This window comes from Podarcis muralis, chromosome 10 (genome assembly GCF_964188315.1).
Source record: "Podarcis muralis chromosome 10, rPodMur119.hap1.1, whole genome shotgun sequence".
In the NCBI taxonomy this organism is placed as follows: domain Eukaryota; kingdom Metazoa; phylum Chordata; class Lepidosauria; order Squamata; family Lacertidae; genus Podarcis; species Podarcis muralis.
The window spans coordinates 49,102,469-49,116,292 of record NC_135664.1 but is presented as its reverse complement, the minus strand read 5'-3'; the positions used below and the strand labels follow the sequence as shown (position 1 = coordinate 49,116,292).

The 13,824-nt window shown below is 44.2% G+C and overlaps 1 protein-coding gene across 1 annotated transcript in view; it reads right to left on the bottom strand.

Annotated features, from left to right (window-relative positions):
* Window positions 1–13,824, bottom strand: part of TMPRSS6 (transmembrane serine protease 6) — a 31,185-nt gene that overhangs the window by 4,408 nt on the left and 12,953 nt on the right. The window contains exons 6-13 of the mRNA XM_077934983.1: window positions 10,752–10,793; window positions 8,791–8,995; window positions 7,502–7,638; window positions 5,631–5,743; window positions 4,884–4,993; window positions 2,590–2,735; window positions 1,962–2,060; window positions 835–948 (exon numbers count right to left, since the gene is read on the bottom strand). Coding sequence (XP_077791109.1) covers window positions 835–948; window positions 1,962–2,060; window positions 2,590–2,735; window positions 4,884–4,993; window positions 5,631–5,743; window positions 7,502–7,638; window positions 8,791–8,995; window positions 10,752–10,793 — 966 coding nt within the window. The remainder of the gene's footprint in view (window positions 1–834; window positions 949–1,961; window positions 2,061–2,589; window positions 2,736–4,883; window positions 4,994–5,630; window positions 5,744–7,501; window positions 7,639–8,790; window positions 8,996–10,751; window positions 10,794–13,824) is intronic.

The window sequence follows — 13,824 nt, the reverse complement described above, 5'->3', positions numbered from 1 at the left end:
AGCCCTAGGCGCTGAGGCTTTTACCCACAGCGCCACCCACGTCCCTTTTAAACAGAGTAGACCCTTTAAAATCAATGGATCTAAGTTGTGTATATTAATGTCATGGGTCTACTTTGAGTAGGCATAGCACTGAATACCACCCACTGCTAAAACTACTTTCTCTATGCTCAAAATGCTTGCCTGGCACCAGCAGTGTGCTATACAGACTGTAGTGATTAGTATGCAGCACTGCTTGCCTGACCTCCCGTCACTGCCATCATTAGGAAGGATGAAATGGTGAGGTTATGTTGGTGGAGCCTATATGGTGCTCCTACTGCTCTGCTTACACCATGCTGACCTCACTGCTACCTTACCCCTCCTCTTCACAACACACCATGGTAACAGCAGTGACATGAGGTCAGATAAACAGCATTGCCCCAGGCCCCTGACTGCTACTGGAAATTACGGTACATGGTCAATTTGGTCAATACGGAGACACTACAGAGACATTATGGACAATGTATGATCAAACTATATGTTATGTTATAAACTTTTTTTTTTTTAAAGTAAAACACTAAAATGCTTAGAAGTGGCCATGTGTTTTTATAAAAAAGCAACTGGGAGGAAACCCCAATCCAGGAGGGAAAGGGTTAACTTGTTATCCTCGTGTCATCTTCCCACTGAAACTGCTATTTATCCCCAAAGAAGCTATTTGCTGCAGGAAGATCACTATTGGCAATGCAGTGACATTGACATAACATTCAGAAGGATAAATAAGTATCCTGTGTTAACACTCTGCCCTGTGACGCCAAAGTTCTGGAATGGTATTCTAATGTAGGTGCCTGACTCCATTACCTTCATTGCATTGTTGCTCATCACTCCCATTGATGCAGTCCAGGTGTTTATCACAGACCTTGGAGAACTCAATACACGTGCTGTCTTCCTGACACTGGAATTTTGCAGGGCATACTGGCAAATTTCAAAACACAGGAAGAGAAGAGGGACTGAGATGGGTGTTGGGAGTCTTCAAGCTGAAGAAGGGCAGAGGTGGGGTGGACTATTATTTTATTTTGGGGCCCCTCCTGTTGTGCTTTTTGTTGTGCATTCATGATTATTTGTGCTCATGACGGCAATTATACACGATCCCACTTTGAATACTATTTGTGTCTGCAAAAATTCCAACTTGGACATATGGCTACTTTTACAATCAGTGCATGTCTCATAACTTCCTGCTGAAATTCTGTAACTTTTTTATATCACAAATGTTCTGGTTTATTTTTTTGTCCTGCTTTTGTTGCTCTATGTTGAAATAATGTAGTAAGTTTGGGGAAGCCTTGCAGAACAACTAATAAAGCAGAATGATGCATGGATGGTCCAGTATAAACCCACCACTATCCCACTATGATTGCATCAATAACACATTGCAGAAACCCTAGTCTGGTGGTTAGTGTTACAATGGTTACTTGCTGTTTTTAATAATGTTCCTGCTACTGCTCTCTGCTTCAGCTTGTATATTTTTTGTGTGTTTTTTTTTTATTATCAGTTTTTGAAATCACTTTGCACTAGTGCCCATAGCCCCACTACGAAGCTGAAAGTCAGGGTATCAATACTTTAACAAGAAATAAATATTCCCCTCAAACAATAGAATGTTACAGAATGAAGATTCAAGGGAATATCTCTAATGCTGATCGAACTTATGGATGAGAACAAATGACAAACAGAGGCTTTCTGAACAGAGCAGATTAACTCCTTAGAACAAATTTCTTGTGCTGACTGGGGCAGATGGAAGTTTGAATGCAAAAGAACTGTGAGTACCAGGTTCAGGAAGGCTGCCTTAGAAACTTTCTTCCCTCCTCCAATGTTCTATCTTGGGTTTAGCTGACCAACAGTACTGGCCAAGGATGGATTGGAGGGGCATTTGCTAAGGAAGGGCAGTTAATAGTGTGAATGGAGGAAAATGAAAAAAGTAAATAGCCACGCACCACAGTTTCTCTCATCTAATCCATTGGGGCAATCGTTGATCCCGTCGCAAGCTGGCACACAAAGCCCATTCACGGAACAAAGGAACTCTCTGGGGCATGCTTTTTAAAGCAAAATAAATGAATAAAATAAAATAATGTTAGTTCATTCAGTCTCCAATCCCCTACACACTTACCTGGGGAGTAAGTCAGCCCCACTGAATTTAATGGGACTACCTTCTGAGTAGAGATGCATAGGACTGTGCTGTCCGCATGCTAAGTTAAAGGTCAGTTCAAATATTGCATGCATTATTTTTCTATTTTACTGCTCCTAAGCCACCTCAAGTTCCATTTGGAGGCAGGCAGAGTATAGGTTTTCAAAATCAATGTTATAAAGTTCTGAGACATGAGAAGGAAAGGTAGGATTGCATCCTTTCTGAATTCTATCTGCATTGCATGTTTATAGCAACAGGGCGCTCGCCAAATCCTCAAAGCTGAATTATTTGTGTACCCAGCCTGGTACACAGATTGCAACACTCATTGAGCATAAAGCATGCACACCCCTCAAGACAGCAAAGATCCAACAGCAGGGTATGATGGGATTTCTCCCTAATACTTTGATCAGCTGCTAAACTGCATGTTTTGAACTCACGGTCTGACTGATTGTATAGGCTGTAAGCCGCTTGCACTCCAGGCCCCGTTAGGGAGTTCTGAGAAGTGAAGTTGATGGTGACCCCAGCACTGGACACGACAGGTATCCTTTCAGCATAGGCCTGCAAAGTCCGCAAGCCACACAACCTGGTTAAAATGAAAAGAAGAGCAGGCAGGAAAATATGACATTGGCAAAGTGTTCATTCAAGGCTGAGTCCAGGTTTGAGCCTCCCACCCCAGTTAAGTTTGCTGGTCAGCAGTGGACACTGCAATGGGATGGCAGTGCTCATCTGCAGTGCTGCTGCTTACCGGGAGGTAGAGGGGAAGGGACAAAGTAGCAGCTAGGTGTCAGGGACCATGCTGAAGAGGGCAGCACTGAGGGAAAATGGTGGGAGCCACCCCCTCCCCCTGATCCTGATCTTCCCAGGAGCAGGAGAACAGTATAGATTTGGAACAGTGGTTTGCAGAGGGGCATAGTTCAGAAGGCAGAAGCTGGGACGTACCAGATGGGGAACAGCTAGCAGAAGAAACACTAGAAAAGAGAGTTAACAGATTCACAGTCTCTGGGTAGTATCCACCCCTCTTCTCCAAAATCACAGAGAGCTCAGAAAGTTTCAGAACAGAAAGCGCAGAGGCTACAAACTCAGATTACAGGACGTAGGAATGATGTAAATTAATAGGGACGGAGAGGGGAGTGACTATTAATTGGGAGCACCGCCATTCCTGGAGATGTGTCCTTTGTTCTCTCACTGTGATTATTAAAGATTCTAACTGCTAAGGCATTCCTTTTGATTACAGTGGTACCTCAGGTTACATACGCTTCAGGTTACAGACTCCACTAACCCAGAAATAGTACCTCAGGTTAAGAACTTTTCTTCAGGATGAAAACAGAAATCATGCTCTGGTGGCGCGGCAGCAGCAGGAGGCCCCATTAGCTAAAGTGGTGCTTCAGGTTAAGAACAGTTTCAGGTTAAGAACGGACCTCTAGAATGAATTAAGTTATTAACCCGAGGTACCACTGTACCTCTAATACTCAGCCAGTGCAGGAGGGCAGGATGAGGTAAGGCATTAGCAGTGTTCTCTGCCAAGGCACTTGAACCCTGATTACTAGCCAAGGATGCCAGATACTGGTTGTGGCCAGCTTAACAAAAACAGGAGGTGGGTTTGAAACAAGCCCTGAAAAAAGGAGTGCCCTATGGATATTCAATGTGATGATACCTCTGAAAATATAGAAGGAAGGAATTACACGCTGGGGAGTCTAAACTCAAGTTTGGATAAAATCTCAAGTCTGGATAACTTTTAGGACTGATCCACATGGAAGGAGTCCTCAAGTTACTTTATGCACCTACCAAAGCAAGGGAACTGGAAATGCTTGGGGTAAGTGCATCTCCTTTTTCCAGCTATGATTGCAAGTAAATTAGTAATGCAACCTTTTCTTCTGACACTTCCAGGCTCTCACACTTTTGCAAAGGCTAGTTGCTAGTATGTGCTCTTTGCACAATAAGAATGTGCCTTTATAACCCACCACAAAGAAAGCAAATACACTGCAATAGATAGGAACTGCTAAACAACGTTCTCTTGCACAACAAATCCTCTCCCACCCATCCCTTAAAAATAAGTTTTTACTGTAAGAAAAGTGACCGGAAACTACAGTGGAAAATTCAAGATAACAGCCCCTTGATGGTGATTGCGTATGACTGCCATGCAAACTTTGTGAAAACAAATCAGGATGGTTGTTCAATATGCACTTCATATAGAAGCAACCAGAGGACCAGGGCTCTTAAAAGCCACACTATGGCAGAAATGCAACAAGTGATATGGAGATATTGTGGGGGGAAAGGGGGGGGGAAAGCTGCACCTCTTGAATTTCTGCCTGTCAGGTGGGTGTTCAAAGCGAAGAGCTAGAAGAAGTGAAAGCACAGAGGATATGATGTCGTAGGAGCAGGTGGAGAGAACCTTTCCCAGCAGATTCCTCTTTGAATGATGTGCAGCAGGAAGAACAAATGCAGAAGTCCGGGAGATAACTCCAACCCAATAAAAAGTGAGCTGGAGCATCCACGAAGAAAGGGACATAACCAGCCATACCAAAGTGTCACAATCCAGTGGCGTAGCGTGGGGGGTGCAGGGGGGGCCGGCCGCACTGGGCGCAACATCTGGGGTTAGGGCAAATCCACAGGTTAGGGGGCGCAAATCCATGGGTTAGGGGGCGCAAATCCACGGGTTAGGGGGCACAAATTACTTGCCTTGCCCCGGGTGCTGACAACCCACGCTACGCCACTGTCACAATCTCCTTACTTTCTGTTCTGGATGGTCCATTGCCCTTGGGTACATGGGAGGTCATGCTTCTGTCTCCTCAGAGTGTAAGCATCAAACCAAAGGACGACTCCATATTCCAGAGATGGGACCTGCAAAGATGGAGATGTTGTCCATGTTAACCAGGGATGGGGAACTTGTTGGACTACAACTCCCATCATCCCCCACCATTTGCCATGCTGGCTGGAGCTGATGGGAATTGGAATCCAGCAGCATCTGTAGGTCCACAGCTTCCCCGTCTCTGACGTTAACTATCGTATTTGCATAACGCTAGGTAAAGGGGCTTTGAATACAGAAGCGAATCAGCAAAGCATGAGGGGAAGAAGGGGAGAGAGATGAGCACATGCAGACATAGTATTCTCAACAAGAGGCTCAGTTTTTTGGTTTTTTTTTAAATGTGCAAAATAAGAGAACACATTAGGGCTGCAACCAGGGAGATCTGGGTTCAGATCTACATTTACCTAGTGACCTTTGGCCAGCCACACTAGTTTTCAGTCTAAACAACCTCACAGGGTGGTTGTGAGAATGAAATCTGAGCCTGCAGGAAGAGAGCCATGCACACTCCCCTGAGTGCGATCCTTCAAGATAGGGACCCGGGTGTAAATGTAACAACAATAACAATAATAAGTGCATAATGCAATTCTGTTGGTACAGAATTTAATTGATTGCTTTGTTGCAGAAGGACACACACAGCCCATCTTCATCTAGCAAAGGACAAGGAGACCTCACCGTCATGTGCCAAGTGCACTGCGTATTGGGCGCATAGTAACTAGGGTAATACGGAGTCCTGATGTTCCCTTGTATCTCCTGGCTTCCCCGTAGCGTTAGATTCATCTGGCAGGCTGAAAAGACAGAAATATTCTGACACCAGCTGAGCCACTCAAAAAAATGTTGCTCGTGTTTATACTTCCCACTCAGAGGAAGGGACTGCTCATAGAAACATTGTAAAACCAGACAGTCCTTTGTCTCAGGGAGAAATGAGTTATAGTTCTGTTGATGCAATGATTTAACCGTTGCTAGCAAATCTGCAGGACGCAGGTGGCGCTGTGGGTTAAACCACAGAGCCTAGGGCTTGATGATCAGAAGGTTGGTGGTTTGAATCCCCGCGACGGGCTGAGCTCCCGTTGCTCGGTCCCTGCTCCTGCCTACCTAGCAGTTCGAAAGCGTGTCAAAGTGCAAGTAGATAAATAGGTACCACTCTGGTGGGAATGTAAACAGCGTTTCCGTGCGCTGCTCTGGTTCGCCAGAAGCATGACCCGGAAGCTGTACGCCGGCTCCCTCGGCCAACAAAGCGAGGTGAGCACCGCAACCCCAGAGTTGGCCATGACTGGACCTAATGGTTAGGGGTCGTTTTACCTTTACCTTTTAGCAAATCTGCAGTTGTGCATGGCAGACTGATAACAGATCTTGGAGATGTCAAGGAGCTTCCTCATGTTGACATTGAATATATACTGAGGAAATATATGCTTGATTGTGTTTTTGGACTGCCTATAGGCACCTTGTCAATTTCCAGACCCTGATGCCCAATCCAATGAACAAGAGGAAGTGGTGAAGATTCAGACCCTGGGATCTCCTGGTAGCCCTGGGGGAAGACTCTTGTCTGATACGCTTGAGACCCACTGCCAGTTAGTGAAGACAATATTGAGGAACTTGGATCAATGGTTTGGACATGGTATAATGGAATTCTTTGGCTAACACAGTCCTTTCTGTATAGCCAGTGTATGTGCACATGTGTTTGTGTGTGGCAGGGAAGCATGCCTGTGCATTTGACTGAGGCATTTTCACTTCCTTGCAAATCAGAAGCTATGGACCTTCAAGTCCATTTACTTTCTTTTTAGCAAATAGAGAACCACTCAGAGCAGTTTTACTTAGAACAGTAGTGGACAACACCTGGCCCTCACACTGGTTGGGGCTGGTGGGAATTGGAGTCCAAAAACATCTGGAGAGCCACAAGTTCCCCGCTCCATAATTTAAGAGGTTGCTGTTTGGATACCCTAATGCTAACTTTGATAGAGAATCCCTGTGGTGATGGCGTAAACACCCAAAGCTGCCTTATATAGAGTCAGATCACTGGGTCATGTAGCCTTGTATTGTCTATGATGACTGGCTCCTCACGCAGACACCTTCCCCAGCCCTAAAGTGAAATCACTTTAACTGGAAATGCCAGGAGATGAACCTGGAATATTTTTGCATGCGAAGGAGATATGCTTTTCTGTGGCTCATCTGTGTTAGAACTATGTAGATGTGGTGCTAAGTATTAAGCTTTCTCCTGTCCAGAGGCCAGCATGGATAATTGCTGCGCAATCTTCTGTCGCAGATTCTGGCTTTAGTATAAGGTGGAAATTTGTCTTACATCTTCTTATATAAAGGTTGCTCTTATCTTAGTGTCTAAGTTACTTTCCAAACATCAGTAAATTCTTGGGCCAAATTATTGTGCAAAGCTTCCATTCCATAATAGATAGCAATTACTCTACATCTCAGATACCGTGTTGGCTGCTGAAATTGTAATAAATATCTATATGATGAGTGATGTTTGGCAAAGGAAGTGAAGGGTTTGCATCTTATTTTTTCTCTCCAGACCTCTCGGGATCCTTGCTCACCTTCAAAGGGCACAGCCTGTGCAGAGAGTATGAAAGGATCGTAGTAGCTGTACATCCCCTTCTTCCACACCACAGACATGACGGGGCCTGAAGACAGGACCTCCACCACAGGCTCCTGGCGGCTGCAGCCATACAGCCTGGGGCAGAGGGTGAAAACAGAGGAGATGAGTGTATTGACAAGGTGGGAAAGGGCAGAGAGAAAATGAAGAAACTTCGAAGGGGGAAAGAGTCGTCTACATTTCTGCTTGTGCTGTGACTAGAAAGCACGGGTCTGAGCAGTTTCCCCCTTCCCAACTCCTTTCCAAGAGAAAACCCAGTGATAGATCGGAACAAGCGGCACTCTAGGGAAAACCCGAATTGCTGTTTGCTCTCATTGAGCACTAAAGAGCAGCTTTCTGTGGGGGAAAGCAGTGGTACAAGAGGAAGTATGGATAAGCCCTTAATCACCAAGACAGCTAGAAATGTTTTTTAAAGAGTGAGCCTCTGTGTGTGTCTTCTTTAAAGTGGGTTTTGTATTTGCAGAATCAGAGAGATTGATGGGATCCCAAGGGTCATCTAGTCCAACCCCCTGCAATGCAGGACTCTCAGCTAAAGCATCCATGACAGATGGCCATCCAACTTCTGCTTAAAATCCTCCAGGGAAGGAGAGTCCATCACCTCTTGTGGGAGTCTGTTCCACTGCCAAACCACTCTTGCTGTCAGAGAGTTTTTCCAAATGCTTTCCAAATGTTCTGGTCAGATTACCCTAGTGCAAATGTGGAAACCAGGCCATGACCCTTGGGCTTACTGTTATGTCTAATGCAGAAATTGTGATTCCTTTTTGCTCCAAACAAGCCATTGTTTTGGGCTTCCCAGCTGTGGCGTGTTTCAGTGAAACGAACCACCATTTCCGACTCAAACATTACACCAGCCAAGGGCTCATGCACACTTCTGCTTGTCCCACTCTCAGTTCACTGCTGAATTGGAACAAATTTCAATCAGTTTCTCTGCAGATTGGTGATTGTTCCGATTTAGCAGTAAATAGTGAGTTTTCCTGAGGAAAGCAGTGGGACAAAAAACAAAACAAAACCCCGCTTGGATCCATGGCTAGAAAGCATGGGGCAACTGGAAAATCTCTTGGACCCATGTTTTGCAAAAGTGTGGATGAGCCCCAAGCCAAGAGGGCCATGCCATGTTGCTATGTGCTCATTCACTATAAGCCATTAAACACAGCTTTACTGTGATGCTCAAAGCAGCCCCTTGGCTCCATCTTTTGCCATTCACGCTTCTATGACATCAAAGCTACCTACGAAGTGATGAGCCGCTTTTCCAGAGGTCCTGCTGCATCATACATGGCCAGCCGGTCTCTGCATTCGGAGAGGGTCCATTCCAGGCGCAGCTTGATCATGTGGCCTTTGGGGCCATGGAGATGCCAGAGGCAGCTAGAGGCAAGGTAGTCCGGGCCCCTCAGCTTGAGCACAGCATCTTCCCTGATGTAGCTGTACCTGTAGCAACCTACAAAGAGAAGCAAAACTGCAGAGCGTCCCACTAGACTGGGGTGGGGTGGGGAGTCGTCTTGCAGAAAAGGGGTCTTACAGCACCACCATCAACATGCTTCCTCAGAATTAAGCCCCATTGAGTTCAATGGTGCTCACTCTGAGGAAAGTGAGTGTTCTGTAGGATTGCAGCCTTGTGTGGCTTAAACTACTGCATATCCCTATGAGAGATCAAAGCGAAGTAACATAGGAGGGGTTTGCATTCTGCATTCCTCCAGGTTCTTTTGAAACGATCAAAATTTAGTAACCAGTCTGATTCCTCAGTGGCACCACTCTCTCTCCTTAAAGTGTTGCTAGCCATCTCAGTCCTTGTCACCCCAAAAACTGTGCTCAAGTCCTTTTGTCCCAATGGAAAAGGGAGAAATATGTGCTGACTGAAATCAATAGATTTGTTATTTAAAAAATGCTTTGCTTTGACCCAATGGTGCTCTTCATTTCTGCTCATTTCCGAACTGTTTCATTACAAAATGACATTTTAAAAGCACACTGTGAAAAGTATTTTTTAAGCATCTTTTGCATTTTTTAAGTTTAAAGCACTAATAAAACAGTCATAGGAACAGGGAGAATAAAATTACAAGATAGTAAAAGTAATAAGTAGATATTTCAAAGCATATGTATTATACTTTATGTCATTATGATCAGGTGAGAGACAGGTGGCTGCTCCCACCCACCAGGCTGGGGAATTTAGGAATCTTGCCCGGCAGCTAGATCCAGTTCCCCACTCTGGAGTATAAGCACAAATGTTAAGAACCCCCAAAGACATATACATATACATGGGCAAAGACAGCATGTGGATGTCAGCTAAACCATGGTTTAGCATGATGTTAACAAGCCTAGCCTCCTCCCAGGTTTGCATGCTCCCTCCTCCTTTGGGGAGATTTTCCTTTTAATTAACCATGGTTCTGTTGTGTCATCTGGAGTGAAACTGTGATTAGCATTAACAATTGTTAGTTTAAAACAAGACCACTTTGAAGGGTAGTTTCTTAAGCAGGCTTGTTTAAGCTAGCTATATTTATTATTAACCATGGCTCCCAGCTTGGACAACATGGTAAGTTGTGGTTCAGCAAAAGTGGAAATGAAAGCTTCTGAGCACCTTCTCTCAGTCCTGCAAGAGATGGGAATGGGAGTGAGGAGCTCACAAGCCTGGAAGAAGGCTATATCAATTTACACTACACTAAACCATGGTTTAGTGTGACATCCAACATCCACATGCATACACACAAATGGCAAGTGCTCATAAAAATATTCTTTAAGACAATTAGACATTCCTCGTTTACTTTTAAAAAAAGGCATGTGTATTTCACACATTGCATACCCACAGCAAACTCCAAGTCTATGCTGATGTTAGAGGGATTAAAAACAGAATCAATGCATGAGGACAAGGACCAACCACAATGATACCTTTCCCTACTGAAGGTAAACCCAAAGATGCTCAGAAGAATCAGATTAAACATCCACCCACAAAACAAAGGACAATAACAATACATAAGAATGCAACCTATGAAAATGAGGCCGAGTGCTATTAGTTCCTGCCGTTTTCAAAATATTTTTATTGTTTCATCACTTGTTTGCCACCCTGAGCTCCTTTGAGAAGAAGGGCAGGATATAAATTCAAGAGATAAAATGTCACATTGGTTTATGGATTTTTAAAAATAAACTCCTCTCACACACTTCAATGCAAGAAACATAAAATAAGGGAGAAATAAACAGCCTACCCAATGTGGATTTCAGGACTTTTATGTCTTTCACACTGGATTCTGTTAGAAAAAACACACACAAAGAAAAAAACAAAACCACATGAGATCCTGCAAGACCAAAAACTAAAAACTTAAAAAGGCTAGAAAGATCCACTCCATTCATGCCCAGCTTCCATTTTTCATGTTGCACCATACACACCATAAATCGTTCCCCCCTTCCCATTATCAATAATTGGTTGGCTAGAATGCCAAACCATAGTTCAGCACAGGGCCAGATTTAGGTTTGATGAGGCCCTGAGCTACCTAAGGTAATGGGGACCTTTATATGTCCAGCTGTTCTTTGTCAACAAAAAAATTGTCACTGTTTTTTGTGTTGAATATATAATATAATGGTAATTTATGGACCTAATGGGTATCTAAAGCCATTTGCACATAAAAAAACATGTATTTTATCAAAGTAATTATTGAACTGAAATACAATTAAAAGGAAGTATATTAATAGTGAAATACAATTAAGAAGAAGTATATTTTTTGGGGGGCCCCCAAGAGAGTGGGCCCCTAAGCTATAGCTTGTTTAGCGTATACGTAAATCTGGCACTGGTTCAGCACTATATGTATGAGCCTGCCTGCTGAAGCACCCCCCTTTTCTCTCCTCCTGCATGCACCAGAAAAGGAGATTCAAGGCTTCTGGTTCCAACCCAATGGCATGGGACAGGCAGGGAGGCAAGGAGCAAAATGTCCTCCCCTCCCCCAAATGCACCTGGGGCCACTGTCCCCCCTGGAAATGCTACTGATTGTTTACATTGACTAGCAGCAGCTTTCCAGGGCTTTAGGCAAAGGTCTATCCCAGTCCTACATAGAGACACCAGGGATTGAACCTGGGACCTTGTGCATGCAAAGCTCTGCCACTGAGCTATAGACATTTCCTGAATCAGGGCTAAATGGTATCAGAATTGGGGTGGGGTGGGTGGAAATGCTGTCATTCAAAGGGATCAGTCATCAAGAGGACACTTTAAGCTATCAAATGCCTTTTTCAGAAATCTCTGCTACAAGTATTCCCACTGAACTGAATAAGCATAAGGTATTGAAACAAGAGGCGGGGAGGATGTGGGAAGAAAAACAAGCTGGGGTGAGTGATGTACAATGGAAGAGACACTGAGCTGTTCTTTAATGTCAGATGGCTTTGACAAGGGAAAGCAAAGCAAAAGACAATTAAGTTGTTGGGTTTTGTTTTCCCCCTTTACAGCTTTGTAAGAATAGAGATGAGTCAAAAGAAGTGGAGTGGTGGGTGGGAATACACCCAGATATCAGTCTTTAGAGGGGAGGAAATGGAGAGGAAATATTCTTGCACTTCGTAGGTGCTTCCAGTGTGGTGTAGTGGTTAAGAGGGGTAGTCTCGTAATCTGGGGAACCGGGTTCGCGTCTCTGCTCCTCCACATGCAGCTGTTGGGTGACCTTGGGCCAGTCACATTTCTTTGAAGTCTCTCAGCCTCACTCACCTCACAGATACAGATAGGTAGCCGTGTTGGTCTGCCATAGTCAAAACAAAAAAAATTCCTTCCAGTAGCACCTTAAAGACCAACTAAGTTAGTTCTTGGTATGAGCTTTCGTGTGCATGCACACTTCTTCAGATACACTGAAACAGAAGTTGCCAGATCCTTCTATATAGTGAGAAGGTGGGGAGGGGTATTACTCAGAAGGGTGCTGGGAATGGGTGATTGGCAGATAGCTGAGATGAGCCTGTTGACGACTCTTAATGACTGCAATAGGTCTTACAGGAAAAAGCAAGGGGTGAGAAGGTGAAAAATGGCTTTGTCATGTATAATGAGATAAGAATCCAATGTCTTTGTTCAGACCAGGTCTCTCCATGGTTTTAAGTTTGGTAATGAGTTGCAATTCAGCAGCTTCTCTTTCCAGTCTATTTCTGAAATTCCTTTGTAGTAAAACAGCTACTTTGAGATCTTGTATAGAATGTCCTGGGAGATTGAAGTGTTCTCCTACTGGTTTCTCTGTCTTGTGATTCTTGATGTCAGATTTATGTCCGTTTATTCTTTGGCATAAGGTTTGGCCTGTTTGTCCAATATAGAGAGCTGAAGGACACTGTTGGCATTTGATGGCATACACAATGTTAGACGATGAGCAATTAAATAGTCCCGAGATGGTATGTGTGATGTTGTTGGGGCCAGTAATGGTGTTGTCCGGGTGTATGTGGCAGCAAAGTTGGCATCTGGGTTTATTGCAGGCTCTGGTGCCAGTGTCCGTGTTAAGTCTGGTTGTAGTATTATTGTGGGTTAGGAGTTGTTTAAGATTGGGTGGCTGTCTGTAGGCAATGAAAGGTCTTCCTCCCAGAGCTTGAGAAAGAGAACTGTCATTGTCCAGGAGAGGTTGTAGATCTCTGATGATGCGTTGTACTGTTTTAACTTGGGAGCTGTATGTGATGACTAGAGGTGTTCTGTTATTTTCTTTTTTGGGTCTGTCTTGCAGAAAGTTCTCTCTGGGTATCAGTCTGGCTCTGTTGATCTGTTGTCTAACTTCATCTGCTGGGTATTTTAGTTCTAAAAAGGTTTGCTGTAGATCTCTTAGGTGAGAGTCTCTGTCTGTAGAATTGGAACAGATACGGCTGTAACGTAGTGCCTGGCTATATACAATGGACTGTTTGGTATGTTTGGGATGGTAGCTAGAGGCATGTAGATATGTTTGTCGGTCAGTTGGTTTACGGTATAAGGTGGTGTCTATGCGCCCATCCTGTATTTTTATAGTAGTGTCCAAAAAATGTATTTCTTGCATAGATTGATTCATTGTTAGGTTGATTGTGGGGTGAAAATCATTGAATTTCTGGTGGAAGGTGTCCAGGGTCTGTTGACCATGTGTCCAGATGATAAAAATATCGTCAATGTATCGCAGGTACAAGAGAGGTTTGAGTGGGTAGGAGTTTAGGAGTTTTACCTCACAGAGTGTTTGTTGTGGGGGAGGAAGGGAAAGGAGAATGTTAGCCGCTTTGAGACTCCTGAAGGGGAGTGAAAGGCAGGGTATCAAATCCAAACTCTTCTTCTTCCAGACTAGAGCAATTTAGCAATGCTGAATTGTTCCA